The sequence below is a fragment of the Callorhinus ursinus genome, unplaced genomic scaffold (assembly GCF_003265705.2).
Source record: "Callorhinus ursinus isolate GAN/ISIS: 27379988/994484 unplaced genomic scaffold, GSC_fseal_2.0 scaffold63, whole genome shotgun sequence".
In the NCBI taxonomy this organism is placed as follows: Eukaryota; Metazoa; Chordata; class Mammalia; order Carnivora; family Otariidae; genus Callorhinus; species Callorhinus ursinus.
In genome coordinates this window covers 179,950-194,675 of record NW_027397125.1, presented here as the reverse complement: position 1 = coordinate 194,675, position 14,726 = coordinate 179,950, and the positions used below count along the sequence as shown (strand labels likewise).

The 14,726-nt window shown below is 37.7% G+C and overlaps 1 protein-coding gene across 6 annotated transcripts in view; it reads right to left on the bottom strand.

Moving 5' to 3' along the window:
- LOC112839119 (protein adenylyltransferase SelO-like) overlaps positions 1-14,726 on the bottom strand; it is a 32,483-nt gene that overhangs the window by 14,616 nt on the left and 3,141 nt on the right. For all 6 annotated transcript variants that reach the window (XM_025891994.2, XM_025891997.2, XM_073885568.1 and 3 more), the window contains exons 2-12: positions 13,981-14,099; positions 13,214-13,342; positions 10,536-10,600; positions 10,392-10,448; positions 10,205-10,303; positions 9,952-10,019; positions 8,396-8,483; positions 6,337-6,406; positions 5,507-5,579; positions 3,528-3,611; positions 2,456-2,585 (exon numbers count right to left, since the gene is read on the bottom strand). In XM_025891994.2, coding sequence (XP_025747779.1) covers positions 2,456-2,585; positions 3,528-3,611; positions 5,507-5,579; positions 6,337-6,406; positions 8,396-8,483; positions 9,952-10,019; positions 10,205-10,303; positions 10,392-10,448; positions 10,536-10,600; positions 13,214-13,342; positions 13,981-14,099 — 982 coding nt within the window. The remainder of the gene's footprint in view (positions 1-2,455; positions 2,586-3,527; positions 3,612-5,506; positions 5,580-6,336; positions 6,407-8,395; positions 8,484-9,951; positions 10,020-10,204; positions 10,304-10,391; positions 10,449-10,535; positions 10,601-13,213; positions 13,343-13,980; positions 14,100-14,726) is intronic.

Sequence of the window (14,726 nt, the reverse complement as noted above, 5' to 3'; positions counted from 1 at the left end):
CCAGCACGATGAACCAGCAGATGGACGGCAATACGTGTGAGCGGCAGTGGGGCCTGACTCTAGCCCAGCCTTCTGGGTGTAACTGTGCTGCTGCCTCACTTCCACCTTCCAGATCCTGCAAACTTCTCTTGGGCCATAACCATACAGGGAAGGGGAATTTGGACCAGTGAAGCTAAGCTGATACAATGTAAGGCTCCTACGCTTTACAGTTCTGGCTAATGTGAAAAGAGAGAGGTGATGTGCACAAATTCTGACATGTACCCTTCAGTAGTGAGGACTTGCCTCTTTTCTTCTTCTCCATGCTGCCACACAGAATTTGGATGTTACAGACGGTGCCCCATCTCAGACCCTGAGGACTACCCGCAGTGCAAGGCGGGATGAAAAGCTGAAAGCAGTCTGAGACTCAGACAGCAGAGTCCTCACTCTAGTCCTCAATTACCAACCTGCACGCTTTCATGGGAGAGAAAACGCATGTCCATCTTGCTCAAACTACTATTATTTTGGGTTTCTGTTACACACAGGTAAATCCATAATCTAATACCCTACATCTCAATTATCTGTCAGAGTAAAATAAAAATAGTAACGGTTATGTAAGAATTCAGAAAATATATCACCTCTATACCCCAGTAAATAATAGAGTAATCAAAACAGAGACTTCGAGATGGAACCATGAATAAAAAGTGGTGGCCAGGGCGCCTGGGTGGCTCGGTTGGTTAAGCGACTGCCTTCAGCTCAGGTCATGATCCTGGAGTCCCGGGATCGAGTCCCGCATCGGGCTTCCTGCTCGGCGGGGAGTCTGCTTCTCCCTCTGACCCTCTTCCCTCTCGTGCTCTCTACCATTCTCTCTCTCTCTCAATAAATAAATAAAAATCTTAAAAAAAAAAAAAAGTGGTGGCCAGCAGTGAAATTATTAGAAATGTATGCGTGTGCGGGTGGGGGAAGCACAACGGCAAGGACTCTTAAGATGGGAGAGATACACTTCAAGGGAAAACCTACAACAGTCTGAAATTCAAAATACTAAGCTATCTTATTAGCAAAATCTAGCAGTTGGGTACTCAGAGGTAAAACGTAAAAGCATTCTGAGTCTCATTGAGATGGAGGGGGAAAACAATAAGCCAGTAGAATCTTAGCGAAGGAAAAGTATTTGGGAACTCATTTTCCCGTAACAGTAGAGAAAGTGGCAGAAAAAGGAAGATAATTAGCAGTGGCGGGAGGAGAATACAGTAGTTTCCAAATCAAGGTTGGGGGGATGATGAATGAACTGGTCAAATCAGAAAAAGATAAGGAAAGTCGGGGGGGGGAACTGATACATAAAATAAAGATAAAGCATGATATAAGGAGGAATAAAATCAATCAGTTGTTATAATAAATATGAACAGCCTACATACTTCTATTAAGACAGAAACCATCATATTGAGTTAAAACCTGGCTATATGTGTTGTTTGTTTTAACAAAAAACACTTTAAAACAAAGTGATAAAGGTAAAAAAACAAAGTGAGACTCAAGGCAAATCCAACAAAAAGAAAGCATGAATCATAATATTAATACCAGATAAATTGAAATCTGGAGTTAAAAGGATAAATCAAGAAAGGGGGGTGATTATGCTGGGCTAAAGGGCACTTTTTTTTTAAGGAAATATAAGTAAAAACCTGTATGTACCAATAATACAACAGCAAAATATGCAAATTTAAAACAATTACAAAAAACTACTTAGTAAAAATACAGTTAAAGTGGAAGATTTTAGGGGCGTCTGGTGGCTCAGTCGGTTAAGCATCTGCCTTCGGCTCAGGTCATGGTCCCAACGTCCTGGGATCGAGCCCCGCATCGGGCTCCCTGCTCTGTGGGAAGCCTGCTTCTCCCTCTCCCACTCCCCCTGCTTGTGTTCCCTCTCTCGCTGTGTCTCTCTCTGTCAAATAAATAAATAAAATCTTTAAAAAAAAAAAAGTGGAAGATTTTAATACACATCTCTTATGTATCAAATTTATCGAATAGATAAAAAAAATAGCCATAAAGGTCTTGAATAATACATTCAATACACTTAATTTGATATAGTAAAACTTTTGACTACATGAAATACTCACAAAATTCATTATATTGGGGCCACAAAGAAACCTTAACACATTTTAAATAGATTTTACCAAACACGTATAAAAATATATGAATAAAATGAGCCCAACCATTAAATATTAAGAAAAACAGTGATAAATAACCCTTAGATCAAAGAAGAAATAAGCAAAATTTCACAACACCTAAAAAGCAATAAACAGGGAAACACTTTATCCTGATAACTGTGGGAAAAAGCCAAAACTGTACTAGAAAAAAATACAGTTTGAAATGACTTCATTATTAAAGACTAAATAATAAGATGGTTTTTAAAATGTTAGCTTCAAAAAATGATCATTATACAAACTGTATTTTCATACAGATTTAATTAGTGGATTTAGGATTTACTCACAGCTGCTTTTGCCTAGGATCCAGTAATGGGTTTAAAGCTTGCAACAACTTGTTTAAATTAAACATCCCAACATTGGCCTGATTTCCTATTTTATATCTTCTTTCATCATCAGATGTGTTTGGGACAAAATCTGTTTAAAATAAAAATATTAGCATTTTTTAGTGGAGATAATTGTAATAAATAGCCTCTCCCTTTCTAAGTTTATATTTAAACTTAATAAATTTATATTCACTAGATATGTTTACATTTATTAAATCTTTCTGACATTAAACATTTAACTAAAAAAGTAACATAAACACTTACTACCCATACACATGAAATTCTTTTTCAATATGAATATTTGCCTAATAGAGGAATACAACTCTAATATGTAAGAATTTTCAGGTGATCAGGGGCACCTGGGTGGCTCAGTTGGTTAAGCGTCTGCCTTCGGCTCAGGTCATGATCCCGGGGTCCTGGGATCGAGTCCTGCATCAGGTTCCCTGCTCAGCGGGGAGTCTGCTTCTCCCTCTCCTTCTCCCTCTGCTCCTCCCCCTGCTCATGCTCGCTCTCCCTCTCTCTCCCCCAACTAAATAAAATCTTTTAAAAAAAGAATATTCAGGTGATCATAAATGTACTTCAAACTCTACCTCAAGTATCACATCCTCCACAGAGCCCACTTGGATCCCTCCTTGTAAGGACTGTGTTACTATGGCCTCCATTTTACAGGTTGGTAAGGTGAGAAGTTAAGTAACTTGTCCAGGGAAGGGCACAGAGCCACTATGGCTCAGATGCCAGAAGTCAAACCTGCATCTCTCTCACACAGGTTCCCTACTACCCTCCCTGTCATCTTCTCTAATATGTGATTCCTTAAGGGCAAAGACCACAAAGGGCTCATTTTTGTATCCCTGTAGCACCTGGAACATTTAGTACCACATAAAATGACCATTTTATGAATGAACCCGATTCTTTCTACTACCCCATCACTGTATTAGCTATAACAATTTATCTAAAATAAACCTGTAATCACTTTTTAGTGAAATAAGATATATGTGTGTATATACATACATATTTACATATAAATCACACATACCTGGGTTATAGGCTTCCATAAAACCAAATGGGCCATAGTCGATTGTAATGGATAACAAACTGAAGTTATCGGTATTACAAACACCTAAAACCACAACAAAAAGATTCCAAAAATGTGGTAATAAAATAATAAGGCATTTTTTAAATGTATAAAATTATCCAGAATAGAAAAGGCAATGGAAATGCATTTGTTTTAGAAGTGAAACAAAATTAGATTATCAAGTGAAAGTTTAACTGGTGATGTCAAATAACTTAATAGATATCAAAACTACATCTTTTAACTAAATTTAGCCTTTCGTTTTATACCCCACCCCCACAAAGATTTCAAATAGTGCAGGAACAAAAGCGCCAAGAAATACAACTTCTTCTTACTTATCCTCCATTTCTTCCATTTGTTTTTAAAAATATAGGTTACTTGGGATGGAAATGAAACTAGTAAAGGAATAAGATGAATTCATTTCCAAAGGATGAGAAAAGGGGGAAATATGGATATGTTCCCCATTACAGTCCTCAGCTGCAGACCACTAGCAGACTGGGGAAGGAGTGTGCCCTCCCAGGCAAGGGGGCTAGGGCTGGCGGCCAGAGTGTGGGGTATGAGGAAGCCGGGGAACAGATACACCAGCCTAATACAGGGTATTTGGCAACTGTGTCCAATGTAGGGTTTCAACCTTTTTCAGAGCAAGATGGCCCTGTTTATCAAAATGTTAAATAGACAGACTCTCTAACCCAGCCATTCCACATTAGGGGTTTGTCCTCCAAAGTTACCTTCAGGAATATGAAGATACAGTTGCAAGGTAGTCGCTATGGTTCATAATAGCAAAAACTATGAAACACCTACCCCGCTCTCCCCCAACCCACCCCAAGAGAGATACACAGAATATGTGTGTGATAAGCAAGCGGATTTCAAGAAGTTTTGCAATGTGGGATTCCCTTTTGGTATTTATCTAGAGACATTAGAACATACATGATTTGTTTTTCAGTTATTCTTAGTTCAGGCAGATAGTCCTTCCTATGCAACTTCACACACTAAGTGGCTTCAAACACACAAGCCAGCCCTGCTTTTTTCATAGGAGGTGTACGAATATCATCTCCAAAAAGCCCAAAAGAATTGATATGAAATGGTTACTAATGATTACCCTGGAGAATGGAATTCACACTCACTTCTGTATACTTCCAATTCTTTTGTTTTTTTTACGATTTTTTTATTTATTTGAGAGAGAGAGTGAGCCAGAGAGAGAGAGAGAGAGAGAGAGCACACAAGCATGGGTGAGGGGAGGGGCAGAGGGAGAAATGGACTCCCCACCGAGCAGGGAGCCAGACGCAGGACTCGATCCCAGGACCCTGAGATCATGACCTGAGCCCGAGGCAGCCACTTAACCGACTGAGCCACCCAGGCACCCTATACTTACCATTCTTTACCATAAGCATGCAGTGCTTTTATAATTAAGATTTTATAAACAGCTTTAAAGAAACCTAAATATAATACATGTAGCCACAATGTTGAAAAATTTACAGGCTGGGGCACTTGGGTGGTTCAGTTGGTTAAGCATCCAACTCTGGAGTTTGACTCGGGTCTTGATCTTGGGATTGTGAAATCAAGTCCAGCTTCCGGAGTCAGGCTCTGCGCTCAGCCTGGAGTCTGCTTGTCCCTCTTCCCCCACCCCCGTCCCTCCCCCTGCTCACTCGTGCTCTCTCTAAAATCAATCAATCAAATCTTTTTTTAAAAAAGAAAGTTATGCAGGTAATAATATCCTCGTCAAATTGAGGATGCTTATTCTATTTTGTGTACACTGTTCCATTCAAAACCATTTTAAACACAAGAAAATTGTTTCTCTGTTGCTAAGAACAAATTCATATATCGTAAATGTTAAGAAGATCATCAGCGGGAATATTTTGAAGTACCCAAAAAAGAAGTCTTCTGGTTCAACAAATTAACTCTGCTTTCCCACCAGGAAAATGAAACATCAGTAGATGACTTACCATGAGCAAAACCAACAGACATCCACAAGGCAATGAGTTGTGCCGTCTTTGATACCACAATAGAGAAAAAATCCTAAAATAAAATTCAGAAATTTTTCAGATTTTCAGGAATGTATACTCTTTTAGGATCTTCTGCTAAGTCATAAGGCAAACATGGAAAGAATTCAGAATGCCAAAAGATGACTAAAGGAATGGAAATTAGCAGATGTACAGAAAAAATGGAAGAATGTAGAATTAGTCACCGAGAAATAATATGTAAAGGCTCAGACACAGTATAATGACCAGGCTTCCTCCATGTCCAGTAAGAACAGGAAGAGCATTAGAATTCAGCGCAAGTGAGGTAAATGTAAGCAAAGTGAGTTCTTAAACTTTGAAATGAGTCACCAAGAAAAATAATGGAATTCTCTTCTCTGCGGCCGCTAAGAGAACGAAAGAGGGTTATGAAGACCAAATCATTTCCACGGGAATAGAAAATCACATTTTCCTGTTACGTATTGTGTTTATTTTAAAATTACTACTATAGAAGTATCTATATTTCTCACACGTGAGAAAAGAATACGTAAGACCAAATTACACAACATGGGTGCAAAACATAACGTCTAGAATCAGGATGTAGTAGCACCTGTCCTTTTTCTCTGGATACCTTTCAAACAAAACAACTCTTACCTATGTCTTGTTTATGAATTGGTTCACCTTCTCCTCCTCTAACAAAATGTTCAAAGTGCTCTACATTTCCTTTCCTACCTTTAGTAAAGTTCTAAGTTGTAACCGCTGATGTTGGCGGGCCATGAGAGAAAACCGAGTATCGCTCTTTCTCTTTAAAAACTTACCACATATCTGTTAGGTTCTGTGACCTTCACTGAGGGGAAGTGCTCCCGTATGATGAAGTCTAATAATGTCCTGGAGAGAAGAAGGAGAGAGCATTAGCGTTCCTCAGTATCAAATCATCTAAATCTGCCCTTTACATCCAGGAAGCCATTAGATGCAAACTTAAAATTTTAAAAATTAAAGTAAGATTTTACTCTCAAAACAGCCACAGAGAAATACTTCCTCAATACCAGTCAAAACTGGAAATGTGTTTCTAAGACAGTATTAGACTCCACCATGTTATATTACAAATGCAGATTAGTTCAGTAAATACCCAGCACACACCTACTATATGCCCCATCAGGTGCCAAGTCCTGGGGGAAAGGATATGCCAAGACCCAGGCCCAGAGGACCCAAACCTCAAAGCACACAGAGCAGATCAGGGAGACGAACACAGGAAAAAATACTGACATTACAGTGTAACATATGCAATAACAGAACAATATAAAAGACACAAAGATAGCAGGGAACAATTATTTATGTCGGCAGGGTCACGTAAGACTTCACAAATAGGGGGTGGCAAAAAACTGCCCAATGCTTGAAGTTAAAGTACTTAAGTTGTCTGTGTATCATATTTTTTATTCCCTATTTTAACTGACTTGTCAACTAACTATAGTGTTGAATGCACTGGATAAGAAAGAAGCCAGAAAAAAATTGGGGGTTGTAGATGTGACTTGGGAATTATTAAAAGCCAGTCAAAACAAAAGGAGTGGATTAGAGCTTGTGTATATATGTATTTTTCTAGTCATTTAATAATTTAATCGTGAATAAGTGCTTATATGTCAAGAACTGTTGCAGGCATTTGGGAAACAAAAAGGAATATATACGTGGCTATGTGAGCCAATAGAGAGATTTTCAGGAGAAGGCGGTCACTAATATACATCAAATGCCAGAGAGCTAAGTGAACAATACGGAAGTATTACTACCAGATGGAACAGTTTCAGTGACACCATGAATCCAAGCAGAAGTGACCCCAAAAAACAAACAGAAGTTAGAAATAATGCCCTTTGAGTGTAGACAACTCTTCTCAACAAGCAAGATGACCATGAGCTCAGAGAACATTTGCTAAAGTAAGAGACTCAGAGACCACTCTGACCAGTGTGATGACTTCTCTACTCTGCTTACTCATTTCCCTCTTGTCTTCTCTCCCCGCATCCTTCACTGACTAGGTATCTGGACTTACTACGCTGATAACTACAATACAGGATCCACAACCCAAATGATTCTAGTTTGTCTAAGAGAATCTATGTGACTTTTTATGACTTTTTAAAACTGTATTATCTTAACAACAGGAAGCAAAATTCCTCTCAAAGGAGGAAATGTTTTTGCCTGAAGACACATCTCATAAGTGGGCTTGAGGAGGATGGAGCTGTGCAAGTAGAGACACTGCGGGCACCAAGACATCACAAAATGCTGGAAACTGTACTGCGTGGTGCAAGAGGAAGAATTCGTTGCTTTCGCTCTTTTGAAGTGATCCTCTGTCCTCCCTGCAGAAAAGTCTTCAGTAAGATACATTCTGTCCTGAGATGCTTTGTGTAAACTTTGCCTGTTTGTTTGTTTGCTTTTGTCCTAGTGAAGGGGCTGAGTTTCAAGTATGCGTCAACCCAGAGCAAACCAGGCATCTCACACCTGTCAAAACTACAGTCCAAGGAAGAAGAGACAGAGGAGAGAGAAGACACCCTGGGAATCCCAGAAGTTGGAAGGAGATCTTTGGGCCTCTGCAGGCTGGGGATTGGGGGGGGGGGGGGTTGAATTACTTCCACCCAGGGCTCTGAATGGCACAGAGGCCCTCAGCTGCAACTGGGTTGCATACTAGATTAAAAATTCCTTGAGCAAAGGGTCTACTGGGTCTCACACTTCTTTTGGCCTCCTAGAAAACCCACACATAGCAAGTGTTAAAAATATTTATTAATTGAAATATTTGGTTTTACTTATAAGAAAACCAAAAGTATTTTAACTTCACAGCACTTATATAAGCATTTAATTGTCTTCGATCATTTAAAAAAAAAGTCATTTTCTAACCTTAGTAAATCCAGTTCACCATAATGAGCCAAAATTTCTAATGATCCAATTCTAAACCATGATTTTGCAACACGCAGCACTATTGCACCTGAAAAACACACATTTTAGCACAAGTTATTTTAAACTGTGCAAATATAGCATAATAAGCTTTTCTGAGAATTTAAATTATTTTAGTAGAAAAACAATACAGGAACCCAATTTATCAGAAAAGCAACTAATTTATACTCTAGAAAGGATTGAGGATTTTTCTCTATTTCTTTAAGCCTTGAATCAGTTAGAATATCAGGAACCACAACACTTTCAGAAATACCAAGGCTCCAACCTCACTAAAGGCCGCTCAGTTAAACTGTCAGGATCCAAACATGGGGATTCCCACTGTCTCCTCTGTTGTGACCTTTTCCCTGTACCCTCACCCCAAAATAGGGAATTAGTAAATAATTTCCATGGCATAGTCCCTGCAAGTGCCTTCTCTCGGTGTAACTAATCGAAAATCAACGTCAATAAATGAACGTTTGCATATGTTCTAACTTATGCATACACAGATGAAACAAAGTGAATCTATGCATTTTTGTGTTAGTGTTTGCAGCCTTCTGTTGCCGCCTTCTGTTTTGACTACAGGCATTAGCAATACAATTAGTAAAGAGAATTTGTGTCTTTTTTTTCTCAAAAGGAATGCTGTACTTCCATGTGTCTAGATGTCAAGATGAAGTCTTCCCAGGCAACAAAGCCTCCTGCTCTGTTGGTGCTGCCCTTCGACATAATCCCACATTCACTGCTACCTCTGGGCCTCTGTGCTATTCCCTGCTCCACGCACATGCACACTCCTTCTTCTCCCCCGACTGCAATCCTTCCTAACCTCAAAGATAAATAACCCTTAACTCCTTTAAGCATGACTACTTTAGGGGGATTGTTTTTTATGAAAATCTTGTCAAAACATATTAGGTGCTAAGTATAAAGAATATAACTCGGTGGACACTCGGTGAATCACCGTGAACATCAGTAAAAATGCTGCCCCCGTCATACAGTGATGTCCGCAGGACCCAACAGAGCAGGTAAGGCTTTGCTTTCTAAACTGTTGAATAAGATTATTATTAGGGCACCTGGCTGGCATAGTTGGTAGAGCATGTGACTCTTGATCTCAGGGCAGTGAGGGCAAGCCCCACACTGGTGTAGAGCTTACTCAAAATCAATCAATCAATCAGTCAATCACTTATTATTGATTTTCAGGTCTCTTCTCTCCCCAGAGATTCAAGGTCAAGTTTCTCTCACTGTTTCTTTTGCTGCTCTGCAGCACACTTCTGACCCCTTCCTGATTTTTTTTATTTCTGGCCTACTAAAGCCTGAGGAAGAAGTTAACTGAACCGACTGGAAGCATGCATGAAGTAAGAGCAGTCAGGCTCTGAGGAAAGGTCTGAGGGTCTCTCCTCAGAAGAAAGAGCATGAACTTTCATGTCCTGGTTTTGTAACATTTTGCTGGTCCACAAAGATGTCCAGGATTTGTTACTCTTTAAGAACTCAGCCGAATTTTATGTAAATATTCTAAAAATTATCATTACCTCTTTCTTTCACAATGTTTCCATTGTAGAACTGATCTCTCCATACTTCATCATCGCTCACAACCAGACTGAAACATAAGAGAATCCAACAAAGTTACATGTTAACTGCTAGCAAGCTACCAAGAAGTACCTAAAACCGTAAGAAATGGTGAGAAATCATGCTACCAGAGATTTATTGGCTCAATTTACCAACACATGCCTGCAGAAAACATGATGCGGTCCTGAAAGTTAGCTTCAAGGAAAAAGGAATTACCTTGCAGCTCTGCTAGTTGGAATTCCAAGAGAGTGCATAGCCTCGCTGCATAAAAATTCTCTCACTGAGGAACGAAGTACAGCTCTGCCATCACCATTTCTAGGGCAAAACGAGAAAAAACATTTTCAGTTGTAATGAAGACAACATTAATTTTTATTTAGGTGACCAAAAAAATATCAAACTGTACCGGGAGTATGGAGTCTTTCCTGAGCCCTTTAATTGGAGCTCCCACTTTTCACCCTGCCTTCAACAACAACAAAGAAATCTAAGGATCAGAAGATCCGTGTTAATATTTAGCAGAAAAGCTATTGTACCAGAAAACATGTGGTACCTGTTCATGTAAATTCCAAGAAGATGGGCTCTTCCGTCCCCAAGCTGACCTGCCCATATCCCAAACTAAAGGAGAAAAAGGAAAATTATTCATGCTTATTACCCTTTAAAGCTTTCATAGTAATTTTACAGCCAAAGTTATTTTGTAAAAATTGAGAATGGGGTATTGCATTTTTAGGATTATAATAATCAACAACTTGAACAAAGGTGAAAATAAAATTCAATCAATAAGACATAAGTGAAATTCATTTTAAAAAATATAAATTTGAGACATATAATTAAATTCATCATCTTACAGCTGAGCTAAACTCTGTTAGGTGTAGAATACTTAGAACTGATCTATTGATCTATTTAATTCCAGAATATGAACTAGGAACAACTTATTTATAGAAAGTTTGCCTATAGTATATGTATGCATTGTAAAATCAAGAACATACTTGTAACTGAAAAAACTTGCTTTTGAACTTGCACAGTTAGCTGTTTCCAACATTTTCTGTTTGCGGTTGCCCAACTCCCAGTTATACCACTTACTAGCTATGGAAATTTGAATTACTTAATCCCATTGAGACTGACCTTTCATTTCTGTAAAATGAGATAACCCTTGCCAGGTTGTTATAAGAATGAATGCTAATGGATGCTCTGTCCTATGTCCGACACATGCAAGAGCTCCTAAGATGGTAATAATTATCATTACCAACAGTGATTTGCTAACTTAGACATCACTCCATTTTCCACATGCATGTTACTTCCACCAGAAGGTTGTCTCTGACTTTCTGGGACTAGGAGGGTTCTGTGAATTCCCATGACTCCTACTCTTAACCCTATCACGATGCTGATGTTATTAGAATTCACTTCTTTATCTCCTCCCCTAGGGTATTAGCAATCTATAGTTCCTGGCACATAAAAGGGGTTCTATAAATAGGTGTGGAATATTTAAACTATGTTTATAGTTCTGATAGAAAAACATGAATTTGAGAAAAATCTATCCAGTATTTTAATTTTTCATCTTAACAAGGAACAGATCACCATTAATTTTAGCTTTATGATACCTCGAAGAGCACAAATCTGAAAGGTGCTCTTAGCATATTCTGGCAATTTCTAAAGTCAACAATACATTAGGTATATCCCACACCATGAAAAAGAAGTAGAAAGAATAGTAACTCCAGAGCTAGGAGTGAAGTCCAGGGAACTAAGAAGGTAGCTCTCTATTAATAAAGGAGAAATCATTTAGTGTTCAAAATGGCAAAGCCATCCTTATAAATCTTTATAATTTCAAATCAGAGAGAAGCAAGAGATGAAACGTGAAATTGATGAGAAAAATCTAGTTTACTATGCTACCCCAAAAAAAAAATCCTACAAAAAAATACAGCTTAACAAAACTCTGCAGGGCTTAAGGTCTGCATTTGTACTCTAACAGTACATGTTGAGTACTGGTACAAAATGCTATCTAATAAATTTAACCTATGTGGGAAATGGCTTTTTGAACTATGGAATCCCTATATTTGGGAGCTAAAAAAAAAAAAATAAGGATCATCTAGTCCAGAAGTTTCAAAATTGAGAAACATAGTTCGGCAAAATGTTATTTTTCCTTAAAAACAAAATACAACAAAACCCTATAGTCAAGTATGTTGGGAAAATGGGGTGTTAAATAAAATTAAGCGGATTTCTTTGCCACAGCCCTTCTCACAACTCCTGGAATGGACCTGGTCAACCCTTGCACCTTACGGATCAAGACACTGAGGTTCGAGTTTGTCATAGATGACCCCTGAAGTCTTTTTCCATCCTAATGGTCTATGTCACTTTGCTTCTCGGCTTATGTCAGTTTAGCTTCTATGACAGTTTTGCCTCTTAGGATATTGAGGAATGAAAGCAACAAAAATCTAAAAGGAATTAACTGCCCCCAACAAACCAGAGCCTGATATTATCATTATTATAATAGCTATCATGGAAGCACTTTTTACTTTTCATATTTTCTAACTTAATCCTTACTCCAACCCTATTATGCTTCTCTACTTTTCCTAAAATATATTCCGAATTCAGCCAGCCCCCGGACAGCCAGACTGTTAATCTTATCTAGTTCACAGCAAGTTCAACAACTGGTCCTGTGTTCCTTCTCTTTCTCCTTTTTTTTTTTTTTTAATTTAGTCAGATATCACAACCTGAACTTGCTTCAATATCTTAACTTCATTTCTAGAAGTCGCTTTCCTAATTGCTTCAGCATAAATAACATCCTCAGTTAATCCTGATTAAATTCTAGCAGTCTCTAGCAGTTCTAAAACTTCCTTCTGCAGGTATCCTGGCAAAACTATAATCTCTTTATCCTTCTGGGGCTTTTATATTGACTTTTTGTGCTACTTGACTTTGCCTACATCTCTTGCCTGAAACGTCCCTGAATGAGTTCTCTAGCAATAATTCACAGAAATATTATATTAGTGCTATCCCAGTTTTCCTGATTCTGTCAAAGAAAGTTGGGCATTAGCTTTATCACAGCAAGAAATCACATCAGCCAATTACAAACATCTTACGATGACACATTCTTCTAGAAGCATCTGTTGAAGTCTCCATACACTAATATTAGAAGAATTAATGCAAAATAACTTCATTAATGGGACAGCCTTTCCACCAACTGTTTATATTTACGTAAGGGAAGTCGTAGCGGATGCTATGATGCTGTCATACCTGGTGCCCACCATATCTGTGAGCCAATGGAATGGATCCAAATACTATCTTTTCACCACTCACAAGCTGGATAAAATCATCTGTTTCGGAGACAGATAAGTCAAGGTCCAAAATATCTTCTAGAACTTCCTGACGCAGGAAAAAAACAAAAACAAAAAGACCTTACAAACTGAAGTAATCCTTTAATAATTTTAGAGAAAAGAGACTTGGTGGAAGAAAGAAAATTAAAAGAATGAACCTCTTCAAAAAGTACATTAATATTTTCTCATGAGGGATGTACCATAGTTTATATTATTTATGCTATTTGGGAAAATCAGTTCTATTAGATAGTTTTAAAATTTTTATTTAATTCTTGTGATGCATAGTTAAATACTATTTTTCTTAGCACACATTCTTTACAGGAACTAGAAAAAAGTTAATGTCCTATTTCTATCACAAATCCAATTATATCATGAGAGAACAATTTATAATTTATTAGAGCCCATTTCTAAGAATTTAACTCATTTGCCCCTTTTTTCAAAAAGGGGTGTTTTCTTTGTAAGATAACTTTAAGATCAAACGGAGTACTAGGCTGAGTATCAAAACTAGGAATCAGTATCAAAACATGATTTCTAAGAATGACATTCTCCAAGTGTCTGAATTTTAAACACAAATATAATCATTTACCAATAGACTAACAATTCAACTCCAAAAAGTATGAATATCTTTTTTTTAGACAAAAGTTATAATGAATTAAGTATTTTTGTTGTGAAAAAATAAAGCCTAACCTTTGAAACTGCTACAAGACGTACTCTTGATTTGAAAGGAGTAGGGAAGGCAATTGAAAAAATACAGTTTTTCACTTTACGAACATAATTTTCTTTAACAGGATCAACTGGCAACACGGCTGATTAAAAAAAAAAAAAAAACAACAAAATCTCTTCTTAGTGTTTTCATTTGTCTCATAGACAACATTAACATTCCTCAGGACTACAGTTCTTCGAGAAAATCAATTTATACCACTGTTTTCTTCCTACTTCGTTATTTAAAGCCTATTTTGTCATTTTCAACCATATCTATCCAATATTCATGTAATACAGTAAATGGAGCCACCCAAGAAGATGGGAGATGGAAAAAGTTTAAAACAAGATACATACCCTGTCTTTGAGGATTTCACTTGTGGGAGACCAACAGGATACACAATATGTTTATAAATAAGGATGTATAAATGAAGTGGAGGTGAGCAGCATTATAGTTTTAGAATTACAGTACTAGCCAATTCAGTGGAATCCAACCAAAAAATATTAGGCAGTTAATCACATTCTTTCTGCCCTTCAGAAAATCATAATTACTCAAAGAAACAGATACATATAAAAAACCCTAATACCACGCAACAGATGTTTTACTAAATGTACAAAGCATGCACTAAAGCACATGTACCTTATTTTAAAAGCTGCACGAAAAGAGTTCTGAACATGCTTTAGATACTCAGAACGTATTTTCTTTTAAGTACAATTTAAAAAATCTTAATCTG